We start from the raw sequence: 27,527 nt of genomic DNA, 5'->3' as shown, positions 1-27,527 counted from the left end.
TTTAGATCCCTCCAAAGATATATCTACAAATAAGAAAAAAGTCCTTTGCTTTTGAGTATAATTTTCAGAAGTTAGAAAAGCCCCACCTGCCCAAGTGTCTTGTTACTAAACTGTAAGCAAAATCAGAAGTAATCTTCTGGGTAACTATGCCAAATAGATCTCACAAAAAACGAAGAGAAGGGGATCTTGGTGAATATATTCACAGAGATTTGTTTATCAGATTAACTGTCTGTGTCAGTCTGGGGCTTGGAGACATGTAAGCCAAGTTGTATTATTTTTTTCCAGAAGTATAAATCCAGTTAGATTAACATTTTCTAGAAGCAGAGAAAAAGAATAGATTGGAAAAGTTTTAAAGGTGAGGAGGAACCCAAGAAGGTCAAGACTTGATGAGCAGAGGGTCATGTGTGCCTAAAGGTTGTTGCCAGTAAGAGCGGAAAGATGTTCCTGTCTATTTGGAAAAGAAGCAACAGCAACATTCACGTATTTCAGAATTCTATCTTGAGCTGTTCCTGAAGTCAGAAGGAAGAGTTCTGTGAAATGATGTGATAGGAGAGAGAAGGAAGAATTGTATAATTGCAGTTTCATTCTACCAGGAAGCTGCCTGGTGGCATAGTATTGAGGGTGTCATCACAGAGGTGGGATTGGTTTTCTTATATCCTCATGTAATTTCTTAACACCCACTTCTTCCTCTAAGGTGGATCCCACATAAAGAATAATTATTATTTAGTCTAATCCACACTAGCAGTGATGTCTCATAGTGGATATTAATCAACTCAATTATCTCTCAAGTTTGCAGGTATAAAGAGCAATGAACAGGCTGAAGAACATTTCTGGAGTTAAGCTTGTGCTTCAAGAATGGACAGAAAATGTGGGAAATACGTAGTGATGGAACAGTCTGGAAACCAGCCGATGAGTATTGGTGGCACCACCGTGGTATGTTCTGATAGTTCAGAGTCTTGTTTTCAATAATAATACAACTCTGATTTTTTTTTTTATTACAACATGGTTCTTCCCAAAAAGCAATTTTTTTGTGTGTGTGTGGTACGCGGGCCTCTCACTGCTGTGGCCTCTCCCGTTGCGGAGCACAGGCTCCGGGCGCGCAGGCTCAGCGGCCATGGCGCCCAGCTGCTCCGCGGCATGTGGGATCCTCCCAGACCGGGGCACGAACCTGCATCCCCTGCATCGGCAGGCGGACTCTCAACCACTGCGCCACCAGGGAGGCCCCCAAAAAGCAATTTTTAATCAGAATTCTACATGAAAGACAATTTTTAGCTATTCTATGACTACTTGTTAATTAGAAAACTTGTATTTTTTTCTGTATATCAGTATATGCATTATTAATAAATTTATTTTAATACTCAGTAATCTAAGATATTAGCAATTTTGGGGGTAACAATTTAATAAGCTGTTCAAATAATTCTCTACAGTTACCATAATTAGAGTATAAGATGACAAATCTGTGGTTGATTGCATTAACAATTTATGTTTTTAAAATGTGATATATAGATTTTTGTGTTAATTGCCTGGATTTTAGTGTAATGTGTAGATTTGTCAGAACTCAAAGATTTCATACGTTTTTTGAAAGTCAGAACATCATCTTGTAAGTGAATTCTAGACCTAGGAAGCAAATTATCTAGCAAGTCTTTTAGATTAGCCTCTGCTTAACACATACGAGTTCCTTTTTTAGTAAAGAATTGTATTCAAGGGAATATTAGAGTTCAATTATATACAATATTATTTGACTATTGCTTATGTTTTTAGAAGAAATAATTTAGTACTGTGTGTTTTGGGATTGCCTTTTATGTAACTTTGTCTCTGACTAGAGCCCTTGATACTGGAAACATGTGGAAATGTGTTGAATGAAATCAGTGTAAGTTTGAATGGACAATTACATTCTGTGAGGAAAAATACTTTTGTCCTCTGCACTAACAAGGAAGGTACAAGGCAGAGAAATTGTTCTCTTGATTCTAGATCAGCACTCCTTTCCCCTAAAGATGTTCTTTATGGTTCTTCTAGCCTTGCAGCTATGTCATTAGGTCTTCACAGTGTCAAGATACTCAGATAAAAAGGTCCCTTTACTAAGGAATTATTCATCTTGAAGATTTCCCTAGACAATAATGAGAGTTTTCAAATAAAGGGCATGTATCTTCATCACTGACTATCTCACTTTACATCTGGATATTTGGATATAATCGTAGAGAAATTTCTTTTTAATTGATGGCCATTTTCACCCGTGGATTATAGTAGCAGTTGAAGTCTACGTAAAAAAGAGAAATTTAGGAGTTTGTTTTCCCCTCTTAGGAAACATGAAATGGTAATCTCTTAAGTTATGAGCATAGAATTTAAAATTTTATTCTATGAACATAGCTAATGCATATTGGGTGTATGTAATGGAGATTATTGGCTTCTACCAAGAGCTAATTAACTATAATTCATAGCCCCCCAACTTCTCAAAATTTTAACTTTAGAGACTACTCTGCTCTCAGTGCAATCACTCACCATCTTTCTTCCCTTAAATATTTTTAATTCTGGTAAGTTGGTCTTGCCAGTGAATTTTTATTTAATTACGAAAGTTCAGAAAAATATTCAAGTTCATCAGCCATAAACAAACTGGATAGCTGAAGAATAACGATAGTAATAATACAAAGAAACACAAAGCTTTTATAAAATATAAATGTGTGATTTTCTCAAAGCTACCTATTTAAAAACAGATGGAAATTCTTAAAGTGCTTGTGTGTATTATATCTTCTTTTATTTGGTATCACTGCATAGCTATTCTCTTTACTTCTTTGGCGTGATATTACACCTTTAGAAAAACAGAACTTGACTAATTTTTTTTTGCCTGAGTGTATTCCTTCTTGACTATATTTAATCATAATTATACTCCCTTTTCTTCTTAGTTATAGTTGCTCAGTGGCCACCGTCTGCACACATATGTAGCTTGATTGTTTTAATAGAAATTCGAGATTGAGCCAGCAATGTCAATAGCATTTTTAATAACCATTTAGGATTGGTTATTTAATCAATGTAATTGAGAGAGTACATTTAAATAATGCTCTTGCTGTCCTATGAGTAAAAATTAGATAATTCTATAATGTTTTTGAGCTATAACAAATTTATACATAACAATTTACACTCCCGTAAGAATATAACACAGATTGCTCTCTATCTTTTTCTTAAAACTGTATCTGGAGTTATTTCTCTGTCTCTCCTTTTTTTTTTTTTAGTTGAAGAAATAATCTATTGTTAGAAAATAACATTTATTCAAATAAATAGAGCTAATATATTTCAACATAGTAAGTTTATAAAATGTTATAGATGGTGCTGTTGAGGAAATGTCTTAGACTGACTTCAAGAAAAACCTAACCACCAAAACCTTTCTTATTTGAACCCATCCTTTTAATTCATTTACTTTAAAAAATTCAACATGTATTTAAAAGACTTCAAGAATAATGTAATAGGCATGTATGTACCAAACACCAAGTTTAAGAAATAAACCATTACAGATATAGTTGAAGGCTTTGTTTTTTAGTTTTTTATTGGATATATTTGACACATAACATTGTAAATTTAAGGTATACAATGTGCTACTTTGATGTTATTATATATTGTAATATGATTAGCTGTAGCAATATTTATCACATTACATAACTATAGTACAAGAATGTTGTCTATATTCATTATTCTGTGTATTAGATCACTACTTGTTGCAAGTTTGTGAAATCTTTTGTTTATATCTTCCCAACACCCTTCCCTTCCTCCTTTGTGCTACCCACCCCATAAAGACTATGGTGAATATGTTTGTACCCAAACATTTTCCAGCTTCTAATCCTTATCATATTTATCTGCACATATTTTATTGAATTCAAACAAGCCTGTTGTGCTTCACCAATGGAGCATAAGATCTGTAAGAGTAGAAAAATCAAATAGAAACTAGAAAATGCGTGTTGAGAGATTACTAAATGACTTGTCTTCCATAGGTCTTTCATGGACTGCCTAGTTCTGTTGAAAAATGAGGATGGCATTAATAATGTTAAGGCTACAAGACCCATTCTGGTATGAGGAATTTCAGTTAGTAGGTTGTGGACAGATGGCTACTGGTCTTATTAGACTTAGAAATCCTGGGCAGTAGAACCTGAAAAATGTGACTTTGTTATTGTTTTGAAAACCTTTATTTTTAAAAATAGTTGTAGTCTTATAGAAAACTGCAAACATAATACAGAGAATTCCCATATACCTAGAACCTAATTTCCTCTATTTTTTCTTCCAGCTTTATTGGGATATAATTGACATATAGCACTGTATAAATTTAAGTTGTATGGCATAAATTTTGTATGTAGTTGTATGGCATGATTTTACTTACATACATTATTAAATGATTATCACAATAAGTTTAGTGAACATTCATAATCTCATATAGATACAAAATTAAATAGAATTTTTTGTGATAAGATCTCAGGATTTACTTTCTTAACTTTCATATATAACATGCAGCAATGTTAATTATATGTATCATGTTGCACATTACATCCCTAGTACTCCTTTATCTTATAACTGGAAGTTTCTTCCTTTTGATTGCCTTCATCCAATTACCCCTTGCCTCCATGGACCCCACCTCTGATAACCACAAATCTGATCTCTTTTTCTATGAGTTTGTTTGTTTGTTTTTGAAATTTAATTGACCTACAGCACTATATTACTTTCTGTTATACAACATAGTGATTTGATATTGCTATACGTTTCAAAATGATCACCACGGTAACTGTAGTTATGATGTTACCATACAAAGATATTATACAGTTAATGACTGCACATTTCATTCCTGTGACTCATTTATTTTGCAACTGGAATTTTGTACCTCTTAATCTCCTTCATCTATTTACTTCAACAGTTTCCCATATTATTAACATCTTACATTAATATGGTACCTTTGTTACAATTAATGAACCAAGGTTGATATATTATTGTTTTAAAAAGTCCATACTTTATTCAGACTTTTTAGTTTTTACTTACTGCCCCTTTTCTGTTCCAGGATCCCATCACAGCTACCAAATTAGGTTTAGCCATCATGACTCCTTAGGCTTCTATTGGCTGTGACAGTTTCTCAGACTTTCCTTGGTTTTGATGACCTTGATAGTTTTGACAAATATTAGTCAGATATTTGGTAGAATTTCCCTCAATAGGAATTTGTCTGATTTTTTTTTTATCATTAGCCTGGGGCTCTGTATTTTTTTGTTTTGTTTTGTTTGTTTCTTTTCCTTTTAGGGAAGACCATGGAAGCAAAGTGCCATTCTCATCACATCAGATCAACAGTACCTATTATTATTTATTTATTTATTTATTGCGGTACACGGGCCTCTCACTGCTGTGGCCTCTGCCATTGCGGAGCACAGGCTCCCGACGCGCAGGCTCAGCGGCCATGGCTCACGGGCCCAGCCGCTCCGCGGCATGTGGGATCTTCCCGGACCGGGGCACGAACCCGCGTCCGCTGCATCGGCAGGCGGACTCTCAACCACTGCGCCACCAGGGAAGCCCAACAGTACCTATTATTAACATGATTTATTGTTGTTGATGTTGACTTTGATCACCTGGATGAGGTAATACTTAACAAGGTTCTTAAAGTTGTTCTCCACTCGTCCCTTTCCAAACTATATTCTTTGGAAGTTGCTGTGCTTAGCCCACTCTTAAAGAGTGGGGAGTTATGTTCCGTGAGAGTGTAGTATCTATGTCAATCATTTGGGATTCTTCTGCATAGGAGATTTACCTCTTCCTCCTCATTCACTTATTTGTTCAATCATTTATATCAGTATTGACTCCCAGATGTTTATTTTATACTTTGGGTTATAATCCAATACCACTTTAAGTTTTTGCTCCAATTGTTATAGATTTGGCTATCGAGAGCTCTTTCAGCTGGTTCCTGTGTCACTTTGACATACTGACATACCTCTATCATTGTTATTATTATTATTTTTTTTTGGTGAAGCATGGAGGCCTTCCTTAATCTCTGGTGCTACAAGATGCTCCAGGCTCATCTTGTATATTTCCACACCCAGCCCTATAATCAGCCATTTCTCCAAGGATCCTTGGTTCCTTTCGCTAGAGAATGGTATCAGAAACCAATGTCTGGGTACTTGTTCCTGCTAGTGTGTTGTTGCTTCTAGGTCCTCTCAGCTGACAAAGCAAGGAAATATGTGTGTATATTAACCAGTGTATACACATGCATCTATAAATATTTCTATATGCAATCATCTGCATTTATATTAAGCTAAACATGAATTCATACTGATAGCTCCAACTTTTTAAATTTTTTTATATTTATCTGTATTCAGTGATCTCATTAATTCACTTATTCTAACGTTCTGTCTATAGATTCTTTTGGATTTTTTTGAATTTTTGAATATTAATTTATTTATTTTTCTATACAGCAGGTTCTTATTAGTTATTCATTTAATACATATTAGTGTATACATGTCAATTCCAATCTCCCAATTCATCACACCGCCCCCACCACGCCACCGCTTTCCCCCCTTGGTGTCCATACGTTTGTTCTCTACATCTGTGTCTCAATTTCTGCCCTGAAAACCGGTTCATCTGTACCATTTTTCTAGGTTCCACATATATGATTTAATATACAATATTTGTTTTTCTCTTTCTGACTTACTTCACTCTGTATGACAGTCTCTAGATCCATCCACGTCGCTACAAATGACCCAATTTCGTTCCTTTTTATGGCTGAGTAATATTCCATTGTATATATGTACCACATCTTCTTTATCCATTCGTCTGTCGATGGGCATTTAGGTTGCTTCCATGACCTGGCTACTGTAAATAGTGCTGCAATGAACAATGGGATGCATGTGTCTTACTGAATTATGGTTTTCTCTGGGTATATGCCCAGTAGTGGGATTGGTGGGTCATATGGTAAATCTATTTTTAGTTTTTTAAGGAACTTCCATACTGTTCTCCATAGTGGCTGTATCAGTTTACATTCCCACCAACAGTGCAAGAGGGTTCCCTTTTCTCCACACCCTCTCCAGCATTCGTTGTTTGTGGATTTTCTGATGATGCCCATTCTAACTGGTGTGAGGTGATACCTCACTGTAGTTTTGATTTGCATTTCTCTAATAATTAGTGATGTTGAGCAGCTTTTCATGTAAAAGCTGGCCATCTGTATGTTTTCTTTGGAAAATGTCTATTTAAGTCTTCTGCCCATTTTGGATTGGGTTGTTTGTTTCTTTAATATTGACCTGCATGAGCTCTTTATATATTTTGGAGATTAATCCTTTCTCCACTGATTCGTTTGCAAATACTTTCTCCCATTTTGAGGGTTTTCTTTTCGTCTTGTTTATGGTTTCCTTTGCTGTGCTAAAGCTTTTAAGTTTCATTAGGTCCCATTTGTTTATTTTTGTTTTTATTTCCATTACTCTAGGATATGGGTCAAAAAAGATCTTGTTGTGATTTATGTCAAAGACTGTTCTTCCTATGTTTTCCTCCAAGAGTTTTATAGTGTCCAGTCTTACAGTTAGGTCTCTAATCCAGTTTGAGTTTATTTTTGTGTATGGTGTTAGGTAGTGTTCTAATTTTATTCTTTTTAGCTGTCCAGTTTTCCCAGCACCACTTATTGAAGAGACTGTCTTTTCTCCATTATATGTCCTTGCCTCCTTTGTCATAGATTAGTTGACCATAGGTGCGTGCATTTATCTCCGGCTTTCTATCTTTTTCCATTGATCTATGTTTCTGTTTTTGTGCCAGTACCATATTGTCTTGATTACTGTAGCTTTGTAGTATAGTCTGAAGTGAGGGAGTCTGAGTCCTCCAGGTCCGTTTTTTTCCCTCAAGACTGCTCTAGCTATTCGGGGTCTTTTTTATCTCCATACAAATTTAAAATTTTTTGTTCTAGTTCCATATAAACTGCCATTGGTAATTTGATGGGGATTGCATTGAATCTGTAGATTGCTTTGGGTATTATAGTCATTTCCACAACATTGATTCTTCCAATCCAAGAACATGGTATATCTCTACATCTGTTGGTATAATCTTTAATTTCTTTCATCAGTGTCTTACAGTTTTCTGCATACAGACCTTTGGTCTCCCTAGGTAGGTTTATTCCTAGGTATTTTATTCTTTTTGTTGCAGTGGTAAATGGGAGTATTTCCTTAATTTCTCTTTCATATTTTTCATCATTAGTGTATAGGAATGCAAGAGATTTCTGTGCATTAATTTTGTATCCTGCAACTCTACCAAATTCATTGATTAGCTCTAATAGTTTTCTGGTGGCATCTTTAGGATTCTCTATGTATAGTATCATGTCATCTGCAAACAGTGCCAGTTTTACTTCTTCTTTTCCAATTTCTATTCCTTTTTTTTCTTTTTCTCTGATTGCCATGGCTAGGACTTCCAAAACTATGTTGAATAATAGTGGTGAGAGTGGACTTCCTTTTCTTGTTCCTGATCTTAGAGGAAATGCTTTCAATTTTTCACCATTGAGAATGATGTTTGCTATGGGTTTGTCATATATGGCCTTTATTATGTTGAGGTAGGTTCCCTCTGTGCCCACTTTCTGGAGACTTTTTGTCATAAGTCGGTGTTTAACTTTGTCAAAAGCTTTTTCTGCATCTATTGAGATGATCATATGGTTTTTCTTCTTCAATGTGTTAATATGGTGTTATCACATTGATTGATTTGTGTACATTGAAGAATCCTTGCATCCCTGGGATAAGTCTCACTTGATCATTGTGTATGATCCTTTTAATGTGTTGTTGGATTCTGTTTGCTAGTACTTTGTTGAGGACTTTTGCATCTATATTCATCAGTGATACTGGTCTGTAATTTTCTTTTTTTGTAGTATCTTTGTCTGGTTTTGTTATCAGGGTGATGGTGGCCTCATAGAATGAGTTTGAGAGTATTCCCCCCTCTGCAATTTTTTGGAAGAGTTTGAGAAGGATGGGTGTTAGCTCTTCTCTAAGTGTTTGATAGAATTCACCTTTGAAGCCATCTGTTCCTGGTCTTTTGTTTGTTGGAAGATTTTAATCACAGTTTCAATTTCATTACTTGTGATTGGTCTGTTCATATTTTCTATTTCTTCCTGGTTCAGTCTTGGTAGGTTACACCTTTGTAAGAATTTGTCTATTTTTTCCAGGTTGTCCATTTTATTGGCATAGAGTTTCTTGTAGTAGTCTCTTAGGATGCTTTGTATTTCTGCGGTGTCTGTTGTAACATCTCCTTTTTCATTTCTAATTTTATTTATTTGAGTCCTCTCCCTCTTTTTCTTGATGAGTCTGGCTAATGGTTTCTCAATTTTGTTTATCTTCTCAAAGAACCATCTTTTAGTTTTATTGATCTTTGCTATTGTTTTCTTTGTTTCTATTTCATTTATTTCTGCTCTGATCTTTATGAGTTCTTTCCTTCTGCTAACTCTGGGTTTTGCTTATTCTTCTTTCTCTAGTTCCTTTAGGTGTAAGGTTAGATTGTTTACTTGAGATGTTTCTTGAGATAGGCTTGTATTGCTATAAACTTCCCTCTTAGAACTGCTTTTCCTGCATCCCATAGGTTTTGGATCATTGTGTTTTCATTGTCATTTGTTACTAGGTATTTTTTGATTTTCTCTTTGATTTTTTCAGTGATCTCTTGGTTATTTAGTAATGTTTTGTTTAGCCTCCATGTGTTTGTTTTTTTTATGTTTTTTTTTCCTGTAATTGATTTCTAATCTCATAGCGTTGTGGTCAGAAAAGATGCTTGATATAATTTCAATTTTCTTAAGTTTCCTGAGTCTTGATTTGTGACCCAAGATATGATCTATGCTGTAGAATATTCCGTGTGCACTTGAGAAGAAAGTGTAATCTGCTGTTTTTGGATGGAATGTCCTATGAATATCAATTAAATCTATCTGGTGTATTGTGTCATTTGAAGCTTGTGGTTCCTTATTAATTTTCTGTTTGTATGATCTGTCCATTGGTGTAAGTGAGGTGTTAAATCCCCCACTATTATTGTGTTACTGTCAATTTCCTCTTTTATAGCTGTTGGCAGTTGCCTTATGTATTGAGGTGCTCCTATATTGGGTGCATATATATTTATAATTATATCTTCTTCTTGGATTGATCCCTTGATCATTATGTAGTGTCCTTCCTTGTCTCTAGTAACATTCTTTATTTTAAAGTCTAGTTTATCTTATATGAGTATTGCTACTCCAAGTTTCTTTTGATTTCCATTTGCAGGGAATATCTTTTTTCCATCCCCTCACTTTCGGTCTGTATGTGTCCCTAGGTCTGAATTGGGTCTCTTGTAGACAGCATATATATGGGTCTTGTTTTTGCATCCATTCAGCAAGCCTATGTCTTTTGGTTGGAGCATTTAATCCCTTCACGTTTAAGGTAATTATCGATATGTATTTTCCTATGACCATTTTCTTAATGGTTTTGGGTTTGTTTTTGTAGGTCCTTTTCTTCTCTTTTATTTCCCACTTAGAGTAGTTCCTTTCGCATTTGTTGTAGATCTGGTTTGGTGATGCTGAATTCTCTTAGCTTTTGCTTGTCTGTAAAGCTTTTGATTTCTCCATTGAATCTGAATGAGATCTTTGCTTGGTAGAGTAATCCTGGTTGTAGGTTCTTCCCTTTCATCACTTTAAGTGTATCATGCCACTCCCTTCTGGCTTGTAGTGTTTTGCTGAGAAATCAGCTGTTAACCTTATCAGAGTTTCCTTGTGTATTATTTGTCATTTTTCCCTTGCTGCTTTCAATAATTTTTCTTTGTCTTTAATTTTTTCCAATTTGATTACTATGTGTCTCAGTGTGTTTCTCCTTTGGTTTATGCTGTATGGGACTCTCTGTGCTTCCTGGACGTGGGTGGCTATTTCCTTTCCCATGTTAGGGAATTTTTCGACTATAATCTCTTCAAATATTTTCTTGGGTCCTTTCTCTCTTCTCCTTCTGGGACCCCTATAGTGTGAACGTTGTTGCATTTAATGTTGTCCCAGAGGTCTCTTAGGCTGTTCATTTCTTTTCTTTTTTTTTTTCTTTATTCTGTTCCACAGCAGTGAATTCCACCATTCTGTCTTCCAGGTCACTTTTCTGTTCTTCTGCCTCAGTTATTCTGCTATTGATTCCTTCTAGTGTATTTTTCATTTCAGTTATTGTATTGTTCAACTCTGTTTGTTTGTTGTTTAATTCTTCTAGATCTTTGTTAAACATTTCTTGCATCTTCTCGATCTTTGCCTCCATTCTTTTCCCGAGGTCCTGGATCATCTCCACTGTCATTATTCTGAATTCTTTTTCTGGAAGGTTGCCTGTCTCCACATCATTTAGTTGTTTTTTGGGGGTTTTATCTTGTTCCTTCATCTGGTACATAACCCTCTGTCTTTTCATCTTGTCTATTTTTCTGTGAACGTGTTTTTTGTTCCACAGGCTGCAGGATTGTAGTTCTTCTTGCTTCTGTTGTCTGCCCTCTGGGGGATGAGTTTATCTAAGAGACTTGTGCAAGTTTTTTGATGGGAGGGACTGGTGGTGGGTAGAGCTGACTGTTGCTCTGGTGGGCAGAGTTCGGTAAAACTTTAATCCACTTGACTGCTGTTGGCTGGGGCTGTGTCCCCTCCCTGTTGGTGGTTTGGCCTGAGGCAACCCAACATGGGAGCCTACCTGGGCTCTTTGGTGGAGCTAATGGCGGAGTCTGGGAGGGCTTACGGCAAGGAATACTTCCCAGAACTTCTGCTGCCAGTGTTCTTGTCCTCATGGTGAGACAGAGCCACCACTGCCTCTGCAGAACATCCTCCAACACTAGCAGGTAGGTCTGGTTCAGTCTCCCCTGGGGTCACTGCTCCTTCCCCTGGGTCCCGATGCTCACACTACTTTGTGTGTGCCCTCCAGGAGTGGAGTCTCTGTTTCCCCCAGTCCTGTCGAAGTCCTGCAATCAAATTCCACTAGCCTTCAAAGTCTGATTCTCTAGGAATTCCTACTCCCGTTACCAGACCCCCATGTTTGGAAGCCTGACGTGGGGCTCAAAACTTCAATCCAGTGGGTGGACTTCTGTGGTATAAGTGTTCTCTAGTTTGTGAGTCACCCACCCAGCAGTATGGGATTTGATTTTATTATGATTGCACCCCTCCTACCATCTCACTGTTGCTTCTCCTTTGTCTTTGGATGTGGGGTATCTTTTTTGGTGAGTTCCAGTGTCTTCCTGTCGATGATTGTTCAGCAGTTAGTTGTGATTCTGGTGTTCTCTCAAGAGGGAGTGACAGCACGTCCTTCTTCTCTGCCATCTTGGACCCTCTTTTGGATTTTCTGTAAACTCAATCATGTCTTTGTTTTTTCATATTTTATAACTTTATTTTTGTTTTTCTAACAATGCACTGGCTACAACCTCCAATATAATGTTGAATGGAAGTGGTGAAAGTGAACATTTTGTGTTGTTCCCAAATTCAGGGGGAAACATGAAATATTTCACCATTAATTATGATGCTAGCTTAGGTTTTATGGAGCTATCCTTTATCAGATTATGGAAAATCTCTTCTATTACTAGTTTGCTCAGAAATTTTATCACAGATGGTTGTTGAATTTTGCCAGAAGTCTTTCTGCCTTTTTTTGATATATTCACATGTGTTTTTCTCCTTTATTTCTGTTACTGTGGTGAATTATATTAGCTGTTTTGAATGTTAAACTAACTTTCATTCTAAGTTAGTTTAGGTAGCTGGGTAGACCTCTCTTGGTTATGAGTTTTTACCATTTTGATATATTTTTGGATTTAATTTACTATTATTTTGTTTATAATGTTTGTATGTATATTCTTCAGAGATTGACCTTCAGAGATTTCAAGGTCAGCTCTTTAACATCCTATGCCAGGCAGCCTCAAAGTATGGCAAATGTCCTTAGGAGGAAACCAGTCTTGTGTTTAAGTCCCTTTCTGATAGCAGGATTTTATCTCCTAATCACTATGATACTGCCGAAGACTTTACTCTGCCTTTCCATCCTGACTTCCAGCCTCCTGAGCTATTCTAGAACATTACAAAGGCCTTGTGTTTGGGGATCCCCTATTTTCCAGTCTCTTATGCGAGACTCACATGAACAGCAAAAGTTTTGCTGACTCTTTTGTTAGTCAGAACCTCAACTCATACTCAGAATCAACAAATGCTCCCAGAAAATAAAATGGCCTATGATTATTAGATCACTTTGGAAAAGCTCTTTCTTCTTTTAAATTATAAGTAATCTGATTTTCACTTCTTTGAAAGCCTTTCAATTTTATTTATTGATTGATTGATTGATTGCAGTGGGAGAAGTGTCCTATTGCAATTTACTATACCTAGACTCTCACTTCACCTCTTTAGATTTGATTTTCTCATTATGAATAAGACCACAAAGTGTTGTTCTTTATAAGCCTTGAAGTCTCTAGAATTTTCATTTTGGGACTTTTAAATTCTATTTTATTAAAAAAATTTTTTTCTGGAAAGAAATTTATTATTCCATACTAGCTGAAGCACACAAATTTATGGCCATGTAGAATTACACAGAAGTATGTAATTTTTTTTATTGAATAAAAGATTCTTTAAATTCTATAGTTCTTTACAATTTTCAGAAGTTTCATACATATGATTTTATATATTCTCATAATAACCCTTTCCCCACCCATCCTCCTCCCCCTTTCCTCTCCCCACTGGTAATCAATAGTTCTCTGTATTTGTGAGTCTGCTTCTTTTCTGTTTTATTCACTAGTTTGTTGTATTTTTTATTTTACAGTATTTGTCTTTCTCTGTCTGACTTATTTCACTTAGCATAATGCACTCCAACTCCATCCATGTTGCTGCAAATGGCAAGAATTCATTCTTTTTTATGGCTGAGTAGGATTCCACTGTAGATATATATCACATCTTCTTTATCCATTCATCTGTTGATGAACACTTAGGTTGCTTCCATACTTTGGCAATTGTAAATAATGCTGCTATGAACATTGGGGTGCACATATCTCTTTGAATTAGTGTTTTTGTTTTTTTCAATTATATTCCCAGGAGTGGAATTGCTGGGTCATATGATAATTCTATTTTTAGTTTTTTGAGAATCCTCCATACTATTTTCCACAGTGGCTGCACCAATTTACATTCCCACCAACAGAGTAGGAGTGTTCCCTTTTCTCCACATCCTATTATGGGACTTTTAAAAATATCTCTCTACATCAGCTTGCCACATAATGATATTTAACAAATCCTTTAAATATGATGAAGGTAAAAGATAATGTCTGAATTTTAATGTGAATAATTATATAAAATAATCAAATGTAATTTATGCTGACCTAGTTAGATTTTCTTATTTTGAGAAGAAATATAATAAATGTATTTATTCCTCAGGTTTCAAATGATCTTATTTGATCAAATAAGCCATAATATGACATAATCTAATTTATATTTGTCCGAATTGTATTACTTTAGACACAAAATACAATAGCATCTTATTTTTCTCCCATTCTTTTCTGTACACAGCCATTCCCGAACCTTGGAAATGATGAAGCTCAGAGTTCAGCCTGTAAGTTTGCAACATCAATTGATGTAACTGGCGATGCTGGTCCCAATTTAAATGACATCTGCATCAACAGAGGGACCCTTGGACTTCCAAATTTTCCAAACAGAGAATCCCAACATTTTCAGGTAATGTCTGGGGTGACACTGTTTCTCTGGGTTATGATGTAATCCGCATGGAAGTGTTTTTGATCTAATATTAGAGAAAAAACATTCAATCAATTAACATTGTTCTTTTGAAAATCTACAGCATCCTTTGAACATGTCAAATCACTGAGGGAATGCAGAAGAGGTAGATTTATGGGACTCTTAATTTAAGGAGCTAATGATCTTGATGGAAAGAAAAAACACCTATAAAGTTTAGGGAAAATATATAAGCATCAAAAAAAAAAGCAAAGTTTTGGGTTCCTGTTTTTGGAGGACCGAGTAGCTGATGACAGCAAATGCATTGACAGTGAATGACATTGTAACCCTTGCTCAGTGGAAGGTGAAGTCATGTGTTAAAGCCCTGGGGCCCTAGTCTGTGGGTGATCTGGCTCACTCTCCTTCCCTTCCTGCTTCTGAGCATAACTGTGGGCCTTCTGTTAGCCTCCTGTTTCTGACCTCGTGTGTTTTCAACCTTGACTTAGACAATATTTAGCCTTGCCTTGGTTTGGTGCCCGGAAGCAGATTTCCGGTGTTCTTTACGCTGTTTCTCATCATTCTGTTTTCTTCACCTTGAGACCTGATCTCCAAGTCTTTCCTCCATTCCACCCCCTACTCCAGGTGAAAACTTGATTTTGACTGATTGCTACTGATGCCTGGCAGTTTGGTTCGATTCTTCTGGCCCTGGACTACACCCCTCCTCTGATTAATCCTGCTATAGAGACAGTTTGGAAAGACTTTGATAAGAGAAGAGAGGATAAACTCTTAATGACAAGAAACACTGTGGAAGAAGGATTTTGATAGAATTATTTAGAGAATATATCTCTGATGACCTCAAACAAACCAGACCAATCAGAGAGCTGAAAGTTATTTTAGATGCCTTTACTTAGCCACAGATGGACAACATCGTGGTCTAGGAGGTTTAGATTGTTTGTAAGAATTCACACATCTAGATAGTAGCAGTAATAGCACTTGAGCACGGGTCTCAGGTTAGGTTAAGATGAGTTTTTATTAATCTTGCTCCTCTTTTTAAAAATTCAAACAATAAATGAGGGTAATTTTCCTCGGAGGTGTGAGTATCGTCCTTCCTCTCCTCCCCCTTTGATTTCCTTTCTAAGGCCTAGATGACATGGGGCAGGAGACGCCATTAGTCACTGGGCTCTCATAGTTGGTGCCACAAATTCCCTTAGCCTTGGTACCCAATGCCCTTGAACTGCTTCTGATTGCCTAGTGGGTGTCACTCTCAACACCCAAATTGTGGTTTATTGTCTGAGACAGTGTCCACTATTTTGGAAAATTGAAGAGTTACCCTACATGCTCCAATGACATATGTGCTCTTTGTTTCCTTTAGTGATTGTTTTCAGTCATAAGAAAATAGATAAGAATGAGCTAATTAGTGAAATCAAATGTTTTTTGAGTACTTAGAAAGTGCTAGGACAACGTTATTCATACTGTTTCCTTATTTACTGTTTAGCTTTATTAAATAGGTGATATTATCCATGCAAGGGAATTGAGGCTTTGCAAGACATGGCAAATTTCCACATACCACCATCTAGCTAGTAAAAGGTGGATTTAAAATTTAAACCTAAATCTGTTCGATTCCAATGGCTATGCCCTTAATTACTATAAAGCCCCGCCTTCTGCAAAAATCTAATTTGAAGGATGTTTCTTATTCTAATTTTCTCAATAACATTTGGAGGTAGATATTATTATCCCCACTTTTGATACAAGGCAAGTTGAGAATTAGGCAAGTTAAGAAACTTGCTCAGAATATTAATGGTATGGAATTCAAATTCAAGACTCTCTTGTCTCAAGCCTTACATGTTTTATACTATGCAATGTTTCCTCTACAATAACAGATTAGAGAGATATTACAAAGTAATATTACTGACATTAATCCCTATTCTAATCTTATAGATTTTTATGGATGAAAAAATAAGATCAAAGAGGTTAACATCTTACACAGTGAAAATAGCTGGTGGCAGCACAAGATGGATTTCAACAAATGTATTCAACTCTGATTTTCATGCTGCCATTACTAACCTGTATGAACACCTAGCTAGAATATTTGATAGGCCATTATTAATGCATTTAAAATGGAAGGCTATAAAGCAGACACAAATCTGATAGTTGATAGGCCAATGAAGGGAGAAGATTTTATCAGGTGATATTTTGGGTCCCTCATATCACTGTATGCAGCAGTCAGACACACATGTGTAGATACTTCATTTGATGGTGGGAGGAATAAACAGTTTCTAAGATGACATTTAGTATTTCTTTTAGCTTTAAATACATATGAAAAGAAAGCAGACAGATCAGTGGATATTCCTTTATTCCTATTACAAAGAACAAGCCTTTCCCAAATGAAACATTAAACTTGAGCCAATATTTATTACTACAGGCTATAAAGGTATTTTTTATGTTTATACATTCTTCCACTGAAGTAATCTATATATAAAAAGATTATAAATGATATTTTTCTTGCAACATTTGGTTTCAACTTCAGTAATTATATTTAAATCCTTTTCAGGTGACACGAAATTTGTTTAGTGGCTGGTCTCTGTGGAAAATATTCCTGGCTTGTCTCTTAGCTTCTGTGATAACAGTGGCAATTGGAGTACTCATAGTGTCTCTGGTGTATAATGGGAAAAATAATAATGCCCCCATTTTTATACAACTTACTCAAAACCAGGGGACAATCTCATTGACTGAAACAAGCTCATCTGCTAGTTCCAAAACTACAGTTGCCACTAGCACAACAGATTCTACCACAACATCCAGTACCATGACTACCATCACTGAGCACACTTCAACGGAACCTACAAGTATACCAACCACTGATTCCACAGAAACCACAATTGCAACAGACGCCACTTCAACTGAAAAAACGATCACAGATACAACTGAGGGTACGACCAAAACAGCCACCACTGCTTCCACCACTTCTACTGAGACCACGACTACCACAGTGGCCACCACCACACCTCAACCAACTACCACAACAACGGCCGGCACTACCACTAAGGCTGAAACCACAACAGACAACTGATTCTTCCATTTCTGGTTAGACTACAACTACCACAGTGGCCACCACCACACCTCAACCAACTACCACGACAACGGCCGGCACTACCACTGAGGGTACAACCACAACAGACACAACTGATTCTCCCCCTTCTACTGAGACTACAACTACCACAGTGGCCACCACCACACCTCAACCAACTACCACAACAACGGCCGGCACTACCACTGAGGGTACAACCACAACAGACACAACTGCTTCCACCACTTCTACTGAGAGTATGACTACCACAGTTGCCACCACTTCAGCTGAACCAACTAGCACAACTACTATTAGTACCATGGGTGAATCCAATGTCAGTAACTGCCAGCATAAAGCTACAGTGACCAAAATAACCACTTCTAAAACAAGATTACTTAATGACCAATTCAACTAACACTAAAATGATAGTGAATTCATCCGCAAAACAACATTTAGATGTAACACTACCATATATTAGACCTGACCATTTAATGTGGATAGTCTCTACTTTGTGAGGTTTTTGATAATACAATTTTCATACAAAGTAAATCCAATCCATTTATTTATGCTGGAAAGCTGTTACGATTAAATAGAAAGTTACCAAATGTGATTACAGTCTTTTATTATTATAAAGTTGTAGTCTCTAATACACTAATTCCATATGTAATAAGGAAAATACATTCTATATGGTAAGGGTGTTTTAAATAGATTTACATATTACCACATCTTCTTTTTAGATTGTGCCAACATTATTTTCATTTCATTTTCTCTTTAAATCATTTTGATATATAAGTAAAATTTTAAATGTGTTATCACTATTTTCAATTAATAATTTTGTTTTCTACTACTTTTTGCAGTAATCTTATAAAGGCATTCAATTAAATACTTCCGATAAATATTTACTTATGCCTGCTATCTGCTGAAATACCAGAGAAAATTCAGAAAAAGAAAATAGCAATGCTGAGAGTAATAAACTTACAAATTTGGATTCTGTTACTTAGAATTCTTGGTAATTCACAGGTTTAAATCAATGTTGATGGTACACGCACTCTACTGCAGTCCTACTGAATCAGAATCCTCAAGGGTGATCCAGAAATCTATATTTTTCAAAAAGTGTGCAAACAGGACTGATAACCGCTACTTGAAGCAGTGAATTCAGAAGGGCATTGTGACCTGTATCTTTGATGTTAGTGAGATTGATATAAATCAGTAAATATTCTTTAAAGCACTAACAAAAGTCAATTCCATTTGTTGGTGTTAATTTTACCTATAAACAAAGGATGCTGAATAGCATATAGACACGTGAGCACATGGTAGGGACTGGGTATGGAAATGCTTTCCTTACCCAAAAGGAAAAATGTGTTTTCCAGTAATTTAAAACAAATATTTTAGTGGTCACTATGCTAATAAGAAATAATTTTTAACTATCCTTCCAAGTCAGCCTTACAGAGTTACTTTCCCCCTGTATTGTCAACCTACTTACTGTAACTATATGCAATTAATGTAATAAAACTTTATTAGAACACTCTAATTCTGTTTCCTTCATTATTTTTGTTTTTGTTTTTTTTTTGCGGTACGCGGGCCTCTCACTGTTGTGGCCTCTGCCGATGCGGAGCACAGGCTCCCGACGCGGAGGCTCAGCCGCCATGGCTCACGGACCCAGCTGCTCCGCGGCATGTGGGATCTTCCCGGACCGGGGCACGAACCCGTGTCCCCTGCATCAGCAGGCGGACTCTCAACCACTGTGCCACCAGGGAAGCCCCATTATTTTTTTAATTAGTGATACTGTATATTATTTATTAAATGTATCACTGACTGAACTTTTCTTTGTTAAAGAAGACGCAACTTTTACCATTTTCCAGCTCTACATCTCTTCATTTCATCAGGATGAGACATGTTCTGCAGTAGGTCCATTGTGTAAATAAATACAAGTTTGCTCTGTAAAGGATGGAAGATTTTTCCCAGTTTAACACATTGTGGGTGCTCAATGGATTTTTCTTTAATAAATGTTCATCACAGCAACAGTATATTAGGTAAGCTTCCTGAAGGCAGGAACCTGGCCCCTATGTTTAACCAATGTGTGTACCTGGCAACTAACAGGTAATAAATATTTTGCTCAATAAATTAAAATAGCAAAAAGTATAAGAATTTATTATTAAATGAAGAAGATTTTAGAATTGGAATTATACTGTTAAATCATCTTTTTTTTTTTTTTTTTTTGCGGTACTCGGGCCTCTCACTGCTGTGGCCTCTCCCTTTGCGGAGCACAGGCTCCGGACGCGCAGGCTCAGCGGCCATGGCTCACGGGCCCAGCCGCTCCGCGGCATGTGGGATCTTCCCGGACCGGGGCACGAACCCGCGTCCCCTGCATCGGCAGGCGGACTCTCAACCACTGCGCCACCAGGGAAGCCCCTAAATCATCTTTTCACATACTTTTAATGTTAAGCTATTCTAATTAGTATCATTTTTCTAAAATGTTTTTTAGTTGAAATACACATATGTGCAGAAAATGCACATATCATAAGGTACAGCTCAATGAGTTTTCACCGAGTGAACACACTCATACCCCAATCAAGAAACAGAACCTTACCAGCTCTTCAGAAGCCTGCCATGTGCCCACACCCAAATACCACCTCCTTTTTCCTTCCCCCAAAGTAAACACTGTTCTGATTTCTAACACCGCGGACCACTCTGTCTGATTGCGAACATAGCAGGAATGGAATTGGTATAGTGTGTACTCTTTTGTGTCTGACTTCTTCGGCTCAGCTTTTTACTTGTGAGATTCATACATGTTTTATAATGATTTGTCTCTGAGGATGAGTGATAGAGTATATATGGGTGTTCCATGTAAAATTCTTTATATCTCTTTGTATATTTGAAATATTTCCTAATTTTCCAAAAGCAGTGTGGCTAGGACACAGCAAGTGTTGTCTGCATGAATGCACAATGAAGTCAGCTGGAGCTAACTTACTTTAGATCTTATACGTTTTGCTAAGTTTTAGTGATTTTCCTTTCCCCAGAGGAATGCCATTGAGGAGTTTTGAGCCGGAAAGTGACATATCTTATTTAATTTTAGGTGGAACAACGTGAATGCCTTGCAGAAAAGGGATTGGAGGACTGAAAAAGTAGAAATAGAAAAATTAGATTTTTGCAGTGGGTTCGGTAAAAGGAGATACAGAAATACATCTTTTCTGAACCTGTCTCTAGTCCTCCCAGCTAAGTCCACCAAACCTTCCAACCTGTAGCCCCTGTTTTACCTCTGTTTCTGCCCAAGTTCCAGAACTGACCATATCAGAGAAAAAAATTATTGAAGTGCTGGGCAGGCATGCTTCATATGCTCATCTTCTGACACTTTCAACCCAGATTAGGAATGAACCAGTATCAAATCTCAAGCTCTGAACACTCTGACAACAGTGTCCTGCAGTAAACACTTGTTGCGGACCTGAGCAGGGGTTTGATGCTTGCTTATAAGCCCTTATCTGTGAGCTAGTTTGTAGCCTCTGATAAGGTGAAGGTCCCTTTTGAGTTGCTGATTAGCATCTAGTTGATTCCCTTTTGTATCCCAGTAGTGCTTGCAGTTTTACAATACCTAGTTCTTTTTTTTTTTTTTGCGGTACGTGGGCCTCACTGTTGTGGCCTCTCCCGCTGCAGAGCACAGGCCCCAGACGCGCAGGCTCAGCGGCCATGGCTCACGGGCCCAGCTGCTCCGCGGCATGTGGGATCTTCCCAGACTGGGGCACGAACCCGTGTTCCCTGCATTGGCAGGCGGACTCTCAACCACTGCGCCACCAGGAAAGCCCCAGGACCTCGTTCTTTTAAGGCCCCATTCCTGAAGACTGGGTCTTTCCCAGGAACTTTAGCTCCAGGTGCTAGGGCCCTATTGACTCCTGGCAGATCTTGACAGACTGCAAAACTGCAGAGCTCTTAACAGATTTCTAATTTCTGTACTCGGGACACCTGTTGGAAAGTTAAACTTCTCCAATGTGGACACCTGAGTGCTAATCATCTATCTGCCTAAATCCCAGTCAGGGACTGTAGAGTTTGTATGATTAGAAGGCTGGCAACCTTGGCTGAATTTGCTAAGCCCTTTCTATGTTTTAGAAATAGATTCTTGCATTTCCTCTCCCCATGGATAGTCTATTTCCAGCCCTCAACACCATCCCTGTCTTGTTAACATCCAGGCCTCCCTGATGCATCTTGAGGTAAGTTGCCAGCATGTTTATTATTCTTTTCAATAGTTTGCTTGATCTCTTTGACTGATTCACTTATAAATATTTTTTACTCCACTCCCTCTACCTCCCTGCTATTAATTTTTTCTTCTAATAGCTTTATTGAGATATAATTCAGATTATAAGATTTACCCATTTAAATGTATAATTTCTCTCTCCCCATTATTCTTAACGAAAATGTACAATAATTATAGAATGACCTTAATTAAATGATTGTTGGGGCTTCCCTGGTGGCACAGTGGTTGAGAGTCCGCCTGCCGATGCAGGGGATCCCATATGCTGCGGAGCGGCTGGGCCCGTGAGCCATGGCCGCTGAGCCTGCGCGTCCGGAGCCTGTGCTCCGCAACAGGAGAGGCCATAACAGTGAGAGGCCCGCGTACAAAAAAAAAAAAAAGCAAAAGAAATGATTGTTGGATGAGTGTCTGGGGAAACCTCAGGTTCACACACTAAACTTAGCTTGGGACTCATTGTTTCTTTAAGATTTGATGGCTCATCAAGGACGTGGGGATAATAACACTTAATTCTTGAGAGGTTATGAAGATTAAGTTATGGTCAGAGGAGTGCACCCAGTTATAAAGCCACATCTCTCCGTAGTATATGTCATAGTTGTCCTGGAAAGGACTTAACATCCGGGTGTTAAGGCCCATTTAGGGGGCTGCAGTGACATTTTGCAACAACAGATGGTGCTGTGGTGCTATTTTCTTCCTCCCTCCCTCCCTCCTTCCTTCCTTCCTTCCTTCTCCCTCCCTCCCTCCTTCCTTCCTTCCTTCCTTCCTTTTCTTCTCTCTCTCTCTCTCTCTCTCCCTCCGTCCCTCCCTTGCTCCTCCCCTCCTTCCCTCCCTCCCTTCCTTCCTTCCTTCCACCCATTAAAAATACTAATAGGACTTACGTAAAACTCAAGTGAGTCACTTTTGTCTTTTAAGGAGCAGATTTTTAAAAAATATCTTGAATAATGAGGGACACAGTTGTAGTGCCAAAATAATTGACCTACTATTTAAGAGAAGAATTTTATTAATTTTGTATATCTTTCTAGAAAACAGAACCTGGGTAAACAGGTTGAAGTTACTGAGATGAAGTCTTCAACTCAACATAGGGAGGAAAGATCTAGCAGGAGAGTCAACCCAGAAAGGAATACTGAACCCTAGAAAACAGACGAGCTCCCGGTCACGGCACGTAGCACAGAGAGGCTGGCATAAGGGTTCACTTCATTCACTGGCGTTTGACCTGAATGTTTAGAATCCTTTTAACTCAAACATAATTACATCCATTTATAAAAGCAGAGCATTTCCCGCAGTAAAACACAACTACTATTTAAACAAAGTTTAAAATTTATAATCAAAGGTAAAATGTTACATGCATTGTGAACTGTAATAAGGCTGGAATATAAACTCCAACAGGACAAGTGCTTGCCTATTTTATTTATTGCTGTATAAATCCCCATTGCCCAGAAAAATACCTGATATGTTTTCATCAATTCACTTGATGAATGAATAAAAAACCCTCAATATTCTATCAATAAAAACACATTTGACATTTTAAAGTAGACTTAGAATGGAATCTAGCGTAATGTGAAATTAGAAAAAAATCACTGATACGGATCAAACAGTTGCTTGCTCCCAATTTGAGTAGTATTAATTATTGTTGATCCAAGATGTTACCTAAATAATACTTCATTATTTTAAATTTGCTGAAATAACATTGTGTCATAGAATTCTGTCCTAAATTTTGGGAATTGAATTCGTAAAAAAAAAAAAATTCTTTTATGATAATCACATAAGGAAATGTATGAAATTTTCCTTTTTTTAAGTTCTATATTTACAGATTTTGTGCAAAGCACTAATTGAATACATACCAGTTCTGAAAGGGCTTTTGAAAAGTTCTTTGCACATTTGTGTATGTTATAATGATTTTTTCATGCATTTAAATTAGTTGACTAATACTAATTAACACTAACCACTATATTTTTAAACCTCTTGTTTGGCTTGTTAGTTACTATGTCAAACAATAAAAATGATGAACTAAAATAATCGCTTTGGCTAAAAATTACTCCAAATCAGGGAACAGGAGCTGTCCTACTGGTCTCAGCCAGTTAGTGGACCAAACTTGATTTAACTGTCAGACTATGGTGTAATTTAAACCCAGGAGTTTTTTGTGTGTGTGGATAAAAATATAAAACAATTTGACAGAGCATTAATAGGTGAATTTGAAAGAGACCACCAAATTCTTTTGGCTAAAGAATGGCCAAATACAAAGCACCTTTACTATTTCACTAACAAAGTTTTCCAATTCTTTTGGCTAAAAATTCACCAGAGATCGAACAGTCCTTATAGGGAATCCTGACTTAACTGTGAAATATACCCAGGTATAGAACGTCTGACTATGAAGATAGTTGGAAACACTATAAGAGTCACCAATTTCATAACCTAGGATGCAAAAACACCCCCAGGGTTGGGCAAAGTGGCAATCCCGGATTTACCCATATCCGTGTTAATCCGGGTGTGTTCTACTCTGTCCTGTTGAGTAATGTAGTAATACCTGTATTAAACTGTTCTTTGACAAAATAGAGATCATATGAATTTCACAGTAACATACTTTCTTCAGTACTTTGCAATTTGGTTTTGCAACTCTTTAATTAATCAGGCATTTTGAAAGTGTGATTACTTGTGCAGTTACTGCACAAGTATCAAATTATTTATTCCTCTGTAGGCTACCAAAAAAAGGTATAGATGCAAATGAATGCCTGTGAAATTTTATCTACTCTGTGGTTATGGTGCTCCAGGGTCAAATTAAGATAGTGTCTTCCTACCATCATAAGATAGTATATTACTAAGAATGCAATCCAGCTGTTATAGAATTTTAGGGGCTGCAGCAGCTCTTCATTATTAAAAGTTTAGAGGTTAGCCTTCTTCCAGTTGTCTGTTCCACTGTTCATAGGATATTGCTCTAATCTCTGTGTTACAGGATGGCTCACCCACTGATCTGCTTTTGAATGAAAAGGAAGGGCATATTCCTTGCTCTTAAGTAGACAACCAGAAGTTGCACGTATACCTTCTTTTCTCATGCCATGGGCCAGGATTTAGTCATATGGCCACACCTTGCTACATGGGCAGTTGGGCAGGATAGCCTTTATTGTTGGCAGGCATGTACCCAGCTAAATATTCTGGGGTTTGCTTACTATGAAAGTGAAAGAGAGGCTAATTATTAGGGAAAGCTAGCAGTGTGTCAAACATGTAGCCAGCCTGGAAAAAAAGCCCAGTTTGTAGTCATTTCAAGTGCGATTGATGCTGATGTTATTATCAGTGTTCAATACTATTGAAACATTTCATTCATTAGAGCCTACAGGCCCAAGTCATTTCTTGGCGGGCATTGTGTTATACTGCTTTTCGAAACAAATGACTCTCGCACTCTCTCCCCTCTTCCATAAATTTTTCATTGCCTATTTATTTTAGAAGCCGAGGCAATGACATTCTGTTTTAGTTGATTCCAATTAGAACTCTTAAGCTAAAAATGGTGAATACATTTATAAGAAGACTTTTGAAAGGGTTAAACTACACACACACACAAAATATTTCTTCCTAAATATTTCAGGGAATTCCATCACTTTTCTTTACAACATTTTCTAAGTTAGTGCTTCTCAGACTTTGGTGTGCATTAGAGTCATCTAAGCAGAGTACAAAACTCCCTTTAGATTTAGTGAGGCCCAGGAGTAAGCGTTCCAAAGAAGTCTCCCCAATCCTTTCCAACTCTGGAACTTGAATATTTGCTTTTTTTTTTTTTTTTAAGAAAAGGAAAGCTAATGAACTCTCTAATGGATTGTCTGCCTTTCTTCATCCTGATCTGGGACATACGGGTGGCTACTAGTCTGAAAGACAGCAGGAGGTTCTGACCACGATGATTAAACTGGTTTTGTCAGTTCTCCTCTTGGGGCCTCAATGTTTTCAATTGCAAATTGGCAGGGTTGGAATAGATGGTTTACATGTTATTGGTAGATTGAGATGTATTAAATTAGATGAATCTCTAGCTAGTCAATTAGTGCTCGTGATATATTTATCATTAAAGACCATTATTTTTGAATTAGCTTTTGATTACTTACTGTATGAGTCATTTTTTAAAAACTTACATTATTCAAGTACCATTCTTCACCAAGAACTTTCTGTGCCACTTTTGTGAAGATCTCTCAGGATATATGTGTTGGATACTAATTGTTAACTTCTAGATTGATAGTTATTTCTAAACTCCAGCCTATTGCAATTTAGATTTTGCTGAGTCACAGTGACATTTCTACCTGTGTAAAGCAGAGGCTGCCTCAGCAGTTAAATATGAAGACGTTGGAAGAAACTTGTTGAATCAATTCCCTTTAACTAAATTTCCTAGTGCCCTTCTGAAAGATGGAAGACCTTGGTGAATACATTTTTAGATCAGATCTACCAGCTCTCAGAGTTGGAGCTCTGAGGAAGTGAGCTCAGGATAGACACATTTTTCTGGAAGCTGAGGGAGGAGTACTGGAAAGTTTCAGAGCGTGGGAGGAGAGCCTGAAAGTGGTAAAGCCTAGGGAGGAGAGAGCTATGCACCTAAAAGAGGAGGTGCCGACGAGGGGAGAGAAGATGGCCATGCTTAGTTGGAAAGAAAGCAATGGCAAATATCACCTGCTCCAGAATTTTACCAGGGAGACAGCCCCAAAGTCAGGAGGAAGGGTAAATGAGAGAGACGTTGCTAAAAGTTAAGACAATGTAACATGACTTACAATTTGAGAATTTTTTTTTTCTCTTTGGAGAGCCAGGAGGGAATAGCTCCCATAGGCAAGATTGGTTTTTTGTTTGTTGTATTAATTACTACCTTACTTTTTCCTCTAAGGTGGATCCTATATTGGGGAATGATAGCTTATTACTTAATTTAGTTCATACCTGCACTGATGCATCATAGTTCATAACATGGTAGCATCAATCAACTCAATTATTTCTGAAAATTCCAGGTATAAAGGCCACTGTTCAAAATAAAAATTGTTCCTGGAGTTAAGCGTGTGGTAGAAAATGGAGAAAAAGCATGGAAAATGTATTGTGAATGTTGAACCCCCTGGAAAACAGCCAGTGAGTATTTATTTTTCCATTTTGACAGCTTGCTTATGTGAGTCTTATACTCAGTCTTTACAGAAAATTCTAGTAGTTTTTGTAATCTTCAAGAAAAGGAATGAATACTTCTAGTTATTGAGGAAAAGTCAATTTATTAACTTTTCAACCACTCATTGTCAATCAGAAATCTTATATTTTTATTCATACATTATGTCACTCCATGCATAGTGTAAAAACTATTTCAAATACTTACTAATCTCCAACAGGTGCAATTTTCTGTCAATACGAATTAATCAAATTTTGAAATGTCCTATAGTCATAATTCAGAATAATTATGTAATTTTGGCTCTAACTTCTTCAATTTGATCTGCTTTTAAGTTTGATGTCCAGATTTTATTATATAATTAATAGATTTTTCCTTTGGCACAAATTTTAGACCTGTCAGAACTCAAATATTTCCAAAATCCTTGAAAATCAGGAGCTAATCCTGGATATGGTTCCTAGATCTAAGAGGGATCCTCTCTAAAAATTCTGTTTTATTTATG

The 27,527-nt window shown here is 37.1% G+C and overlaps 1 protein-coding gene across 1 annotated transcript; it reads left to right on the top strand.

Annotated features, from left to right (window-relative positions):
* The first annotated feature begins 855 nt into the window (after positions 1-855).
* On the top strand, positions 856-17,687 carry DYNAP (dynactin associated protein). Its single transcript, XM_060170319.1, has 3 exons — positions 856-933; positions 14,459-14,623; positions 17,169-17,687. The coding sequence occupies exons 1-3, from the start codon at positions 856-858 to the stop codon at positions 17,685-17,687; spliced, it is 762 nt and encodes a 253-aa protein (XP_060026302.1).
* The last annotated feature ends 9,840 nt before the right edge of the window (positions 17,688-27,527 follow it).

Source organism: Lagenorhynchus albirostris, chromosome 14, assembly GCF_949774975.1.
Source record: "Lagenorhynchus albirostris chromosome 14, mLagAlb1.1, whole genome shotgun sequence".
NCBI lineage: Eukaryota > Metazoa > Chordata > Mammalia > Artiodactyla > Delphinidae > Lagenorhynchus > Lagenorhynchus albirostris.
This window is presented reverse-complemented; position numbering and strand designations above follow the sequence as displayed.